The 14,716-nt window shown below is 43.8% G+C and overlaps 2 protein-coding genes across 4 annotated transcripts in view; one reads left to right on the top strand and one right to left on the bottom strand.

The window, feature by feature from the left end:
* Window positions 1-1,320: 1,320 nt before the first annotated feature.
* LOC124121805 lies at window positions 1,321-11,800 on the bottom strand. The gene is made up of 8 exons (XM_048398660.1): window positions 11,417-11,800; window positions 10,683-10,798; window positions 8,874-9,027; window positions 8,280-8,295; window positions 7,747-7,861; window positions 5,972-6,157; window positions 4,756-4,844; window positions 1,321-3,288 (listed from the first exon to the last, which is right to left on the bottom strand). Exons 2-8 carry the CDS (start codon window positions 10,761-10,763, stop codon window positions 3,225-3,227), a joined length of 705 nt encoding a protein of 234 aa, XP_048254617.1. The 5' UTR covers window positions 10,764-10,798; window positions 11,417-11,800; the 3' UTR covers window positions 1,321-3,224.
* LOC124121803 (ATP-dependent RNA helicase cgh-1-like) overlaps window positions 11,687-14,716 on the top strand; it is a 24,772-nt gene continuing 21,742 nt past the window's right edge. Inside the window, exons 1-3 of one of the 3 annotated variants that reach the window (XM_046484877.2) lie at window positions 11,687-11,739; window positions 12,502-12,682; window positions 14,187-14,247. In XM_046484877.2, the coding sequence (XP_046340833.1) occupies window positions 12,594-12,682; window positions 14,187-14,247 (150 nt within the window). In that variant the 5' untranslated portion in view covers window positions 11,687-11,739; window positions 12,502-12,593. Of the gene's footprint in view, window positions 11,822-12,501; window positions 12,683-14,186; window positions 14,248-14,716 lie in introns of all 3 variants that reach the window. The other 2 variants (XM_046484878.2, XM_046484880.2) reach the window with 2 other exon arrangements.

The following is a 14,716-nucleotide window of genomic DNA, read 5'->3' as shown; positions in this document are numbered from 1 at the left end:
GGGACAGAGCAGTGTGGTATGTGGGACCGGGGGCTATTGAGAGGGTATGTGGGACCGGGGTATATTGAGAGGGTATTTGGGACAGAGCAGTGTGGAATGTGGGACTGGGGGCTATTGAGAGGGTATTTGGGACAGAGCAGTGTGGTATGTGGGACCGGGGGCTATTGAGAGGGTATTTGGGGCAGAGCAGTGTGGTATGTGGGACCGGGGGCTATTGAGAGGGTATGTGGGACCGGGGTATATTGAGAGGGTATTTGGGACAGAGCAGTGTGGTATGTGGGACCAGGGGCTATTGAGAGGGTATTTGGGACAGAGGGTATTTTGGACAGAGCCGTGTGGAATGTGGGACCGGGGGCTATTGAGAGGGTATTTGGGACAGAGCAGTGTGGTATGTGGGACGGGGCTATTGAGAGGGTATTTGGGACAGAGCAGTGTGGTATGTGGGACTGGGGGCTATTGAGAGGGTATTTGGGACAGAGCCGTGTGGACTGTGGGACCGGGGGCTATTGAGAGGGTATTTGGGACAGAGCCGTGTGGAATGTGGGACTGGGGGCTATTGAGAGGGTATTTGGGACAGAGCAGTGTGGTATGTGGGACGGGGCTATTGAGAGGGTATTTGGGGCAGAGCAGTGTGGTATGTGGGACCGGGGGCTATTGAGAGGGTATGAGGGACCGGGGTATATTGAGAGGGTATTTGGGACAGAGCAGTGTGGTATGTGGGACCGGGGGCTATTGAGAGGGTATTTGGGGCAGAGCAGTGTGGTATGTGGGACCGGGGGCTATTGAGAGGGTATGTGGGACCGGGGGCTATTGAGAGGGTATTTGGGACAGAGCAGTGTGGTATGTGGGACCGGGGGCTATTGAGAGGGTATTTGGGACAGAGCAGTGTGGGACCAGGGGCTATTGAGAGGGTATTTGGGACAGAGCAGTGTGGAATGTGGGACCGGGGGCTATTGAGAGGGTATTTGGGACAGAGCAGTGTGGTATGTGGGACGGGGCTATTGAGAGGGTATTTGGGACAGAGCAGTGTGGTATGTGGGACCGGGGGCTATTGAGAGGGTATGTGGGACCGGGGTATATTGAGAGGGTATTTGGGACAGAGCAGTGTGGAATGTGGGACTGGGGGCTATTGAGAGGGTATTTGGGGCAGAGCAGTGTGGTATGTGGGACCGGGGACTATTGAGAGGGTATGTGGGACCGGGGTATATTGAGAGGGTATTTGGGACAGAGCAGTGTGGTATGTGGGACCAGGGGCTATTGAGAGGGTATTTGGGACAGAGCCGTGTGGAATGTGGGACCGGGGGCTATTGAGAGGGAATTTGGGACAGAGCAGTGTGGTATGTGGGACGGGGCTATTGAGAAGGTATTTGGGGCGGAGCAGTGTGGTATGTGGGACCGGGGGCTATTGAGAGGGTATTTGGGACAGAGCCGTGTGGAATGTGGGACCGGGGGCTATTGAGAGGGTATTTGGGACAGAGCCGTGTGGAATGTGGGACCGGGGGCTATTGAGAGGGTATTTGGGACAGAGCAGTGTGGAATGTGGGACTGGGGGCTATTGAGAGGGTATTTGGGACAGAGCAGTGTGTTATGTGGGACGGGGCTATTGAGAGGGTATTTGGGGCAGAGCAGTGTGGTATGTGGGACCGGGGGCTATTGAGAGGGTATGAGGGACCGGGGTATATTGAGAGGGTATTTGGGACAGAGCAGTGTGGTATGTGGGACCGGGGGCTATTGAGAGGGTATTTGGGGCAGAGCAGTGTGGTATGTGGGACCGGGGGCTATTGAGAGGGTATGTGGGACCGGGGTATATTGAGAGGGTATTTGGGACAGAGCAGTGTGGTATGTGGGACCAGGGGCTATTGAGAGGGTATTTGGGACAGAGGGTATTTGGGATGGAGCAGTGTGGAATGTGGGACCGGGGGCTATTGAGAGGGTATTTGGGATGGAGCAGTGTGGAATGTGGGACCGGGGGCTATTGAGAGGGTATTTGGGACGGAGCAGTGTGGAATGTGGGACCGGGGGCTATTGAGAGGGTATTTGGGATGGAGCAGTGTGGTATGTGGGACCGGGGGCTATTGAGAGGGTATTTGGGACAGAGCAGTGTGGAATGTGGAACCGGGGGCTATTGAGAGGGTATTTGGGACAGAGCTGTGTGGTATGTGGGACCGGGGGCTATTGAGAGGGTATTTGGGACAGAGCAGTGTGGAGTGTGGGACGGGGCTTTTGAGAGGGTATTTGGGACAGAGCAGTGTGGAATGTGGGACCGGTGGCTAATCTTCCGTGATATAATTCCAAATTCACCAGAAATGGGCTTCACACATTGTACCCATGTCGGGAATTGAACCTGGGTCTTCAGCGTGACGAGCTAACACTTTAACAATTAGGCTACCCGACCACCCCCACATCATCTAGAAGTACCCACAGTTTATCGACATTAATCCCAAGAAAGCATGACAAATTACACATACCACAAGGATTGGTGATGTAGTATGGTACATTAAGCTTAGAGGTAGTGAGTGTGTTCTGAGATCAATGTTGTGTGGAAAAGTCAGGGTTAGATTAGAAGCGACTATCTGGGCTCCTTTCACTATTGCGATTGTAATGCAATAGTACTTGACACTATTGTAATACTATTGCGATAGTTGTCAACTATTGCAATAGTATCGTGATAGTATTAAACCAACTTTAAGGCTTCATAATTATATTAATCAATGTAATAGGAATGAGATATTGCCAACAATGTCAAAGTCAGCCATTTTTCTCCCTGTTGCAATTCAAACCAAAGGGAAGTAACTCTAATCCTTGGTCATCAACATCTACATAGGACAAATGTAGGACAAACAATGGCAAACACTGATATTTTGATACATCGTTTGCAATGTCTCTTGTCTCTTCCCATGTCTGCCATACAATGGAGGCCATTTTTGTAAGGATAGTTTGTTAGAACAGTTAGATCAGCAGGAGATCTCGCAGACAAATATATGGGCAAGTGATCGATTGACATATCATCTTCCATCACTGGATCGAGACTGCCGACAATCGGGGGCATAAAAATATCAAAATAGATCATGAATTGCTATCTCCTCTGGGTTTTGGCTCAAATCAAAATATCACAGTTCTGTTGCAGAGTTTTTCTGGTAACAATAATAAAAAAATAAGTTTTCTTGGAATCACTCAGTCATGAAGAAAAACGTTCATTCATCTGTATCCATGGCAACCTAATATTATTCTTGATCTTGTCCTGAGGGGTCAGATTCACCTGGCTTCTGTTTCTTCAAATATCCACGTCTGAGGACAGAAACATCAACTTCAAGATTCTACACTCAACTTCAAGATTCTGCACTCAACTTCAAGATTCTACACTCAATTTCAAGATTCTACACTCAACTTCAAGATTCTGCACTCAACTTTAAGATTCTACACTCAACTTCAAGATTCTACACTCAACTTCAAGATTCTACACTCAACTTCAAGATTCTGCACTCAACTTTAAGATTCTACACTCAACTTCAAGATTCTACACTCAACTTCAAGATTCTACACTCAACTTCAAGATTCTACACTCAACTTCAAGATTATTGCACTTGTATAGCGCCTTGCATGCACAATCATGAGTTTGTGTGTGTGGCTGCTTGTACTAGTCCGGACTAATACTGGTTTGATAGTGCTAGCCCATTGAGGTACCATGCCATGCTACGGGTGTCTTTACAAACAATGGAACAATCGGAATGACCCAGCCAATCAGCAAGAAAATACCACCCCAAAATTGACAATATACCTGTCTCCATGGGTAATATTGTGTTTGATAACAATTTATTTGTTTGTTTGTTGTTTTACGCCTCACTCAGCAGTATTCCAGCTATATGACGGTGGTCTGTAAATAATCATGTCTGGACCAGACAATCCAGTGATTGACATTATGAGCTTGTTTAACGCTGCACTCAGCAATATGATGACAGCCTGTGAATAATTAAATCTGGACTTGACAATCAAGTGATAGACATCATGAACATCGATCCATGTCGTCAGGGTACGATGACAAGCGATCAACCAAGTCACTGCGTCTTGCCGCCCAATCCATCAAGTCGTGTCTCAATACCAGCATCGGTTGTTTGGGACCCATTCTAACCCAGATTCTCCATGAGGTCCCAATTTGGCTGCCTCTAACGATAACAATAGGGTACATGGCTCCCAATCTGCCACAGTGAGTGAGTGAGTTGTGTTTAACGCCGCTTTTAACAGTATTCCAGTTATATCGCGGCGTGTCAGCTTAATGTGGGAGGAAAGCCCGAAGAGATGCAGGTCTCAGACGTTTACCACTTTGGTGAAACCCACGAGCACGGGTATGGTGCTGAAAAACCTAGAAACATAATCGGGGCGAACCGGGATTCGAACCCACAATCATAGGTTTCTGGCGTGCCCAGGGGACGCAACTCTGCACAGCGAATTGGGGCGCCTTAGACGACTGGGCCACCCGTGCCCCCCCCCCCCCCCCCCCCCCCCCCCCCATTCTGCCACAGGTACCCACGGATGACCAGGGTTGTTATAATACACTTCATAACCACATGGAACAGTATTACAGTTATATCACAGCGTGTCAGTTTGTTGTGTGGGGAGAGCCTGAACTGATGCAGACCTTAGATGTTTTCCATTTTGACAAACCCATGGTAAATGGAGGTATGGCATTGAATAACAAATAAGGGAGAATCTGGAGTCCCAACCAAGGCGGAACTTTGACATGGGACCCACACTCACAGTAAGGCATTGGTCTGCTGAAGCTCTGCTATCTTTGACTCCGTCGACTCCATCCACTGTCGATACTTCTCACCCCAGGATCGCTGCAGCTGTAACATAGGTGTATATGTTTCATAACATCCCATGGACATCTTCCACTGACAAACAGAAAGAAGGGGTGCAACATAAGTCTTCACCCAACTTCTATCTTGACCCAGGTAAATCTCTACCTCCATCTTGACCCAGGTAAATCCCTACCTCCATCTTGACCCAGGTAAATCTCTACCTCCATCTTGACCCAGGTAAATCTCTACCTCCATCTTGACCCAGGTAAATCCCTACCTCCATCTTGACCCAGGTAAATCTCTACCTCCATCTTGACCAAGGTAAATCTCTACCTCCATCTTGACCCAGGTAAATCTCTACCTCCATCTTGACCCAGGTAAATCTCTACCTCCATCTTGACCCAGGTAAATCTCTACCTCCATCTTCACCCAGGTAAATCTCTACCTCCATCTTGACCCAGGTAAATCTCTACCTCCATCTTGACCCAGGTAAATCTCTACCTCCATCTTGACCCAGGTAAATCCCTACCTCCATTTTGACCCAGGTAAATCCCTACCTCCATCTTCACCCAGGTAAATCTCTACTACCATCTTGACCCAGGTAAATCTCTACCTCCATCTTGACCCAGGTAAATCTCTACCTCCATCTTGACCCAGGTAAATCTCTACCTCCATCTTGACCCAGGTAAATCTGTACCTCCATCTTGACCCAGGTAAATCCCTACCTCCATCTTGACCCAGGTAAATCTCTACCTCCATCTTGACCCAGGTAAATCTCTACCTCCATCTTCACCCGGGTAAATCTCTACCTCCATCTTGACCCAGGTAAATCTCTACCTCCATCTTGACCCAGGTAAATCTCTACCTCCATCTCGACCCAGGTAAATCTCTACCTCCATCTTGACCCAGGTAAATCTGTACCTCCATCTACACCCGGGTAAATCTCTACCTCCATCTTGACCCAGGTAAATCCCTACCTCCATCTTGACCCAGGTAAATCTCTACCTCCATCTCGACCCAGGTAAATCCCTACCTCCATCTTGACCCAGGTAAATCCCTACCTCCATCTTCACCCAGGAAAATCCCTTCCTCAATCTTCACCCAGGTAAATCCCTACCTCCATCTTCACCCAGGTAAATCTCTACCTCCATCTTCACCCAGGTAAAACTTGCCTCGATCTTGAGCTTCTCCTCCTTCTCGCACCAGCCCGCCTCCTTGATGCTGAGGTCGGTAGCCAGGGTGTCCACCCTCTCCCTCAGCTGCTGGCTCTCCACCCTCAGTGCAGCATTCTCACCCTCAGCGTCACTCAGCTCCACCCTCAGACGGGCCAGCTCAGCCTCATGGTCACACTTGGAGTCCTGAAATTCAGGGTCAGGCTGAGTGAGTGAGTGAGTAAGAGTGAGTGGGTGAGTGGGTGGGTGAGTGAGTGAGTGAGTGAGTGAGTGAGTGAGTGGGGTGGGGTGGGCCATGGTGGGGTGGGGTGGGGTGAGTGAGTGAGTGAGTGAGTGAGTGAGTGAGTGAGTGAGTGAGTGAGTGAGTGAGTGAGTGAGTGAGTGAGTGAGTGAGTGAGTGAGTGAGTGTTCAATGTTCAATGCCGCTACCAGGGATTCATCTAGACCTGCTCAGAAGCTGATATTGGCCCCCAAGTCTGCAGCAAATGGCAGTTCCCAAACTGGAACTAAAGCTTTCCCAGTTTGTGTTATTATAGTTATGACTAATGCAATTCCACCTCTCATATCACTTGCATTTGCTTCAATCAAAATGGTGTCGCCCAGTGAAGATGATCTGATCAGTAATCAAGATCTCTTTTGTAATAAAACGTGAAGTGCATAAAATCACGTCAGCACCTTGATTAAAAATATGAAAAGATTTGGAAAATATATGTTGACACTTAGTTGATTGTATACATGCTCTGCAAATCCTGCAATCAACCGAAATATGCACAGCAGTTTACGAACCGGTTGTTGATTTCGTTACGCGATTTTGACTGGATTATGCATAGACTCGTTAGTCCAACCTAAATCTTGTTAGTCCAGCCAAAACATAACTCCATAATTCCAGCCTAGTTCAGCAAGGATGAAAACTGGACTTTCATAGTTGTTCATTGGTTAAACAAGCAATTCTTTTTTAAAAGATTGATATATGTATTTGTGAGAATTGACTTAAATATACTTTTGCCTTAATAGAGGTATAAACACAATTTTTTGTGAACACACTTAGCGTTTCCTCCATAAATGCAAAAACATATTGTACTTTTAGGAATGAAAAATAGTTTAATAATTTCCATATCGCAAATATCACATATTAGGAATATACAGGCTAATAATCTTTATTCATATACTCATTACTAATTTTGTCGGGCAATTCACAGGGTTCAGCAGCTCACCTGATTTACTAAGGTGAGCTAAAAACACTGCTCGGTCAAATATTACTCAACTCGAAAGGGTGCACGGGAATCACCCACGCATGAATACGGTGTTAGCGTTGGGCGTCTCAACGTGCGTGATTCCCGTGCACCCTTGCAAGTTGAATTGATTGGTTCAACTGTGTCATATGGCCCTGTGACGCAGGGGTAGCATTATGCAGATGGCTGTTTCAATGAATGCTCGTTCCACCCGTGACGAACAGGTCTGGTTATTGATGAAATATAGTGATAGCTAAATAGACAGATTTTTTATTCATGCACCGATTGTCTTAAAACGTAATATCCAGTTATGTAGGACTGTTTAATAATCTCATACCAACTTTGACTGGAGTAGGTCCAATAGTTTTTCAGATATTGTAGTAAACGTCAGTACCTTAAGTTACCTTCCAGACTATACGCGGACATTGGGATCATTTCAGAATGTAACATTTCCTGAGAATTCACCATTTACTGTACCCCATTGCCCAGTAGTTTGAACTTCCTTGAGACTTGTCAATCGATTTTTAGTCTTTGTTTACAAACCTGTGCGTATTGTGTCTTCACTATTTCCAGTTCTGCAGCAAAGTGTTTCCTCAACTCTTCCATGTCTTTGGCTGGATTATCAACGCCATCTTTCTTCATCTCAGACTTTCTCTCTCTGATACATTAAAAACAAGGAACAGCGTCATCACTATTCCCTGCCATTAGGGACATTAGGAGGTTGTTATTCATATAGTTCAGATGCCAAATATACATAGTAAATACACAGAAGATCCGGGGTAGAATAGGTCTTCAGCAACCCATGCTTGCCTTTAGGCGACTCTTGGTAAGGGGCGACTAACGGGATCAGGTGCTCAGGCTTGTTGACTTGGTTGATGCATGTCATTGTATCCCAATTACGTGGAGCGATGCTCATGATGTCAGTCACTGAATTGTCTGGTCCAGACTCGATGATTTACAGACGCCGTCATATAGCTGGAATATTGCTGAGTGCGGCGTTAAACAACCAACCAACCAACCAACCAACCAAATCTAATGCTAACAACCCATCAGAGTTCTACCATGGTGCTGGACACTTTCTTGACATGTAGCCTTTTCGACAGGTTACAGGAAAAAGTTGAAAATTAACAGACAAACAGACATAAAATCTCTTCAACTTTTGGTCCTGGTGTGGGGATTTATATCAGATTCCAAACTAAGTGCCCTTGACAAGCAAACCAGGACAAAATCTTATTATCGTAAATTATAAAGAATTATGAATTATGAATGGGAGCCGTGCCAATTTACACTAGTCAGAGGGGTACTCAAGGTACGTGATCTAGACTACCAGTTGTCGGACTTTCATTTTTGTGGAAGCCTCAGTGGCTGAGTGGGTTAGATCGCTGACTTTGTGTGCTGGCGATTAGGTGCCTCACTCTGGCAAGTGTGGGTTCGAATCCCAGACGGGACTCAACCCCCCCAAAAAGTACGAGAATCTGTACTGTACTAAGAAAGTGTTATCCCAAATATAACATTTTTATATAAAGAATTAGGAATTATTTTATACAAATTGGTAATTTTTACTATCATTTGCAGCAGACTCGGGGACGAACAATTGGCCTCTGAACACGTCTAGATAAACCCCTTTGAGGAGCTAAAAGTCTAAATTCATATTTATTAAAGAGATTAACAATTAACTTCCACTGCTGGGAAGCTACCATCATACCGTCTGCCAAAGGGAGCGCCAACATGTATGACCTCACGTTCCCTCTTATGCACGGTGGTGTTTTTGGCCCTCCGAAGGTCATCGAGTCTCTTCTTGAGGCGAGCCACCTCATCCTCCAGCTGAAACACAAACACCACAGTTACCTCCCTTAGAATGAGTGAGTGAGTTGGGTTTAACGCCGCTTTTAACAGTATTCCAGTTATATCACGGCGTGTCAGCTTAATGTGGGAGGAAAGACCGAAGTGACGCAGGTCTCAGACGTTTACCACTTCGGTGAAACCCACGGGCACGGGTATGGTGCTGACAAACCTAGAAACATAATCGGGGCGAACCGGGATTCGAACCCACAATCATAGGTTTCTGGCGTGCCCAAGGGACGCAACTCTGTACAGCGAATCGTGGCGCCTTAGACGACTGGGCCACCCCCTCCTTAGAATGAATTGCAGTATTCACATATATATATATATAGGTAGGTAATCTTTATAAGCGGCCAATAAAGACTGAAGTTTTACATATCACAAGGTTAACATGACACGCAAATGTGCACCCAGTACACAACATATAGAATGGACGCAGAAAAAAAATATATTGCCTTTCAAGGGATGCACAATAATGATCATTTCTGGTTAAATGCAATTTTTTTATACGTACCTGACACTACACAGTGCTATAGGTGTAGCATCAGGTAAGGTAAACCATATTTACTGTACCAAATTCTTGACAAGGAATATATGAAATCTTACAGTACATCACTACATTATTTCATGCCTTTACAGGAACCCCATGGTTCCTGGAGGAATCCGTGAAATGAATTATTGGGATCAAGCTTTATGATGGCGGTCTGTAAATAATCAAGTCAAGCCCCGACAATCCATTGATTGACATCATGAGCATTGATCCACCCAATTGGGATACGATGACATGCATCAAGCAAGTCACTGAAGCCTGACCAGTGTTCTTACGACAAGCATAGTCGCCTCTTACGACATGCATGGGTTGTTGAAGAACTATTCTAACCCTGATCTTCACAGGTCTCATGTTGAGGTATAAACATGCTTCAACCAAGTCAGCGAGCCTGACCACCCGATCCCGTTAGTCGCCACTTACAACAAGCACAGTCGCTTTTTACGGCAAGCATGGGTTGCTGAAGACCTATTCTACCCCAGATCTTCAGGGTCTTGTCTTATAAATAGTGAGCGAGTATCGTTTTAAGCTGCTTTTAGCAATATTGCCGCAATATCAAGGCGGGGGATACCAGAAATGGCACACATTGTACCCATGTGGGGAATCGAACCTGGGTCTTTGGCGTGACGAGCGAACGCTTTAATCATCAGACCGACCCTTGTGCTTTAAGTTGACCTACTTTGAGCCCGAGACTGAGCATTAGTAGTGGGAGGATACACCAATGCATCGAGATTTTTTACTTCTCAAAATAAGTATCGATCACAATCACACATAAAGTAAACAGTATCCATTCCTACCTTAAATATATTCTTCAATAAATGTTACACCAAACACTAATTACTAGTGAAAATGAGTGGTGAAAACATAAATATTTTCATCCACTGCATACTTGACACTGCCAACTGTAAATCATCAGTGGGCTAGGTATTTGGCCATCCTGTCTATGAAAAATATGGCTTACGCACCACAGAAAAGTGCACATGCAACTATCGTGATACACATCGGATCGTTAGCAAGGTATCGTGATAAGTATCGGATCACACAGTCGGTGTATCGCCCCAGCCCTATTGAGCATCGCCTTATTTCTTACCTCTTTCACCTTCCCTCTCAGAAATGCTTCAGTGGATCGCTGCTCGATTTCTGTTGTACTTGTGCGATGGTTGGATGCCATATTTGGTCATTCATTCATCCCCCATAGACCAAATTCTGATTGCAAACAAGCAGACAAATATATTTCACTTTTCGAAATCACTGCATTTCAGTCCAAATTTTATGAGTTTTAAATAGTTTTCTCTTTCAATCCTCAATGTGCAAGTCTCATGGGTCTCATGCAGATTTGGATAGATCGTAACATCATTAATGCAAATATCGTAAGCAAAACATTAAAAGAGGCTCGTAAATAAGGTTTATTTGCACTTTAGTCCTATTTGCAGATTTGGATAGATCGTAACATCGTTAATGCAAATATCATATACAAAATATTACAAGAGGCTCGTAAATAAGGTTTATTTGCACTTTAGTCCTATTTGCAGATTTGGATAGATCGTAACATCGTTAATGCAAATATCATATACAAAATATTACAAGAGGCTCGTAAATAAGGTTTATTTGCACTTTAGTCCTATTTGCAGATTTGGATAGATCGTAACATCGTTAATGCAAATATCATATACAAAACAAGAGGCTCGTAAATAAGGTTTATTTGCACTTTAGTCCTATTTGCAGATTTGGATAGATCGTAACATCGTTAATGCATCGAACATGGGGACGCGTGAGAAAATGACAAAATGACATTGACTTCTACCGTATCAGCTATATACATACTTCACAGTCAGTCAATTTTGGACAGCTTTGAGAAAACACGCAATGTCCAAGTTTCCACTGTCAATGCTTTTGTATCAGCTGGCGTCGCGGCAGCAGCAGTCAGTTTGCAATGTCAAACTCAAAGGTCAAGGCCAGATATCGATCGTTATTTTTTTCCATTATATATCGTTATTCCTGTGTAAATGTATTCAAAACATTTTTTTAATAGCTTCTTCCCTTTCCTATATGTTCATGAATTTTCTTTTACAAGTTATTTTGTATTTGAATTGTCCGTGACAGCGCCCCCTACTGATATATGACGGCCATATTAGATACCGATATTGGTAAGTCAACCTAGCGAATCCAAGTCATCCTCGATGTTTTAAGGTTAGAACAAGCCAAGTGACAATTTGGAAAGGAAGTAAAGTAATTGACCTTCATGTTTCGATTTCGATTTTAGCTCTAACTGCCCCCTGTATCCGATAGCTGCAACATTTTAACGCCTACCTGGTACAGTAAAATTCTAGATTTGTTTACAGCGTGAAATTGAAAACCGGTTATTGTGTCATTTCCCGTTTGTTTATAGAAATATTTTGTTCATGTTAAACGGCTTTACTCCGGGATGGAAATATATTTGATATGTTAGTCTCTTTCACATGGTTTCCATAATTTCGACATTATTATGCATGGAACATAATGTCAGTTGAGGCACAACCGACGCCGTGTATGTCGGATAACAATATGTTTCGAATTGTTGGGAGCAACGCTGGAAAGATGCCACATCAAAATGAACTTGGTAATGAGTATAAGCGTCTCATAAATCTGGAACTTGCTATTACATATCGGTGACATTGGATCAAATATCTGTTCTGTCAGTTGCCGAGTACTGTATGAAATTGAAAAACAATCTCATACGTCAAATTGTGACATGGATACTGTCCAAACACCAATATGAATAGCCTAGTCGATTTTTTCCAGCCCACAGTCACATAGCTGGAATATTGCAACAGACAAAGCCGGTATCGAGGTTCAATATATATTTTCAGGGGCAGAGGGAGCAACCTCACCAATGTTATTCACCTTAAGAAGTTCCTCTCTCATTTCAGGTGTCTCTATGCTGTTGTGATACTTGATCCTGCGCTGATACGAAATTTGGGAGATTATTGGACCTTACTCCAGTGTTGACGTATTTGACAAGATGGCTTCCCCACAGGTGGAGCTACAAAATACAAACAACCATACTAGTCATGCTAATGCTGCCGACATCAAGGCTTCTGCCGCGGCAAAGTAAGTTGTTGGTCCTCGGTAATATTCATTTCATTTCATTCATATCAAAGCAATATATTTTGCTGGCAGTGTCGACAGAATGCAACAGCTGAACTTTAAGATTAACCTGTGATGGATCTGATAATTCATGTTACCAGAAGTCTGTTCCCAAATCTTAAGTCCAGAGCTAACTTGCGGCTTGTATTTCTCCTAATCAAGTTAATGTATATTGATAATACATGCATCTGTTGTGTTCCATAATGACTATTTAGGAAAAAATGGGATGCAAGAAGTCTGTGTGGATTATCTTATCTCTATCCAACCCCTATTCGGGGAGACAGTGTTATGACAGCCGAAGGGCTACTACGTCTTGACCCGTGAAGATCCGTGGGAATAAGGCTTCAGCAACCCATGCTTGTCGTAAGAGGCAACTAACGGGATCAGATGGCCAGGCTAGCTGACATGGTTGATGCATGTCGTATCCCAATTGCGTTGATCGATGCTCATGATATTAATCACTTGATTGTCTGGTCCAGACTTGGATTATTTACAGACCGCCGTCATATAGCTGGAATATTGCTGAGTGCGGTGTTAAACAATAAACAAACAAACCAACTACTACTTCTTACAGTCAGTAGAGGGGAGTAACCTATGCCATTTTCCACAACACTCGTGGTCGGCCTTTTCTGAACAGTGCATGGTAAGACTTTTTAGGGTTGAATTCCAAAAGTTTCAGACCCCTACTGGGTAGAATAATTTAGTTGTAGGTCAGTTAGTTTGGAGAAGGGCCAATAACTTTTGAAAGGAGCAAGCCCTGCTGGCTGCATACAAGTTTGTTGTTAAATCTAATCCTGCTTGTGAATGCCAGAATCCTTTGATCATTGCTTCATCCCCTGATTCGCCCTGCTTATGAATGTGATTTTTGGTTTGTCAGCAACATACTAGGGGGTCTGGTTTGACAGGAATAGAAGTAAGCCTAGAAAGTTGACTAGCCCAAATAGTGATGGCATAGAAACAGCCTCAAAATGTTCGAAATTCAACCAGCCCTTATGTCTTTTGCATCAGTGAAAAACTCAAGGACCGCAGGACCCTTCATAAATTCAAACACTGCATAAGTAGTAATCCTTTGAGACCAGCATCCCTTTTCGCATTAAGTGTGGCCTTTAACCTATCTCCCTCTCTGATTCCTATTAACATAAAAATGCCATGATAATGAGCTTGTGAATTGTTTTGACAGCTGAAAATGTAAACTACGATGTATGTATTTGTTAGAAACCAAAAGTGTGTTGACGCTGATACATCAGCAACATAACATCAGCCACTAGTCAAAATCCATGGTCTAGTAAAGAATATTTTAAGTCTTGGCACTGGCAGTGGGAAAATATTGCTATGGTTGATGATACTCATCCAAATGTTAACTGCTAAACATCATGATTGGAAGATTTACAAGTGCCAGTTATTTATTTATGTTTGAATCATATAAGATGTATAACTCAGTTCATTTTCATTCACTCTTTACTTTCAGTGACCAGGGTTGGAAAGCCCAACTTAAAAAGCCACCAAAAGATTGTAGAGTCAGAACCTCTGTGAGTACACAAGATTGTATTGTACATATTAGGACTGCAATGATACAGGAAGGTCACCGTACGATACGCAAAAATGCAGATTACGGTACTCCAGCATTTACTAAGTTTCAAGACTTGAAGCATGTGAAGATTGGATCTTCCATGATTTTGGAAGTCAAAATTATTTATAATTACAAGACTACTGAAGTTTCAAAGTGATAACTTTCCTTAAAAAAACACTTCAAGTTTCAAAACAGCAGAAAAAAGTCAATGTACTTCACAGTGAATAGTTCAACTTCAGGTTCTTTTTCAGAAAAATTAAAATGTCAACATTGTTAGGGGACACAATGAGGCGCTCTGGGTACCGACAATGTTTTGGCCTGTACACAAGAGTACATGCTCTGCCTACCTAACATGATCCACGATGTACATTTCAAAGTTTGAAAAAAGACTAGAAAAGTAGTTGTTTATGATTCATAGTGTAAAAAGA

This window comes from Haliotis rufescens, unplaced genomic scaffold (assembly GCF_023055435.1).
Source record: "Haliotis rufescens isolate VD_foot unplaced genomic scaffold, xgHalRufe1.0.p SCAF_18, whole genome shotgun sequence".
In the NCBI taxonomy this organism is placed as follows: Eukaryota; Metazoa; Mollusca; class Gastropoda; order Lepetellida; family Haliotidae; genus Haliotis; species Haliotis rufescens.
The sequence above is the reverse complement of the archived record's forward strand: the minus strand, read 5'-3'. Positions and strand labels throughout refer to the sequence as shown.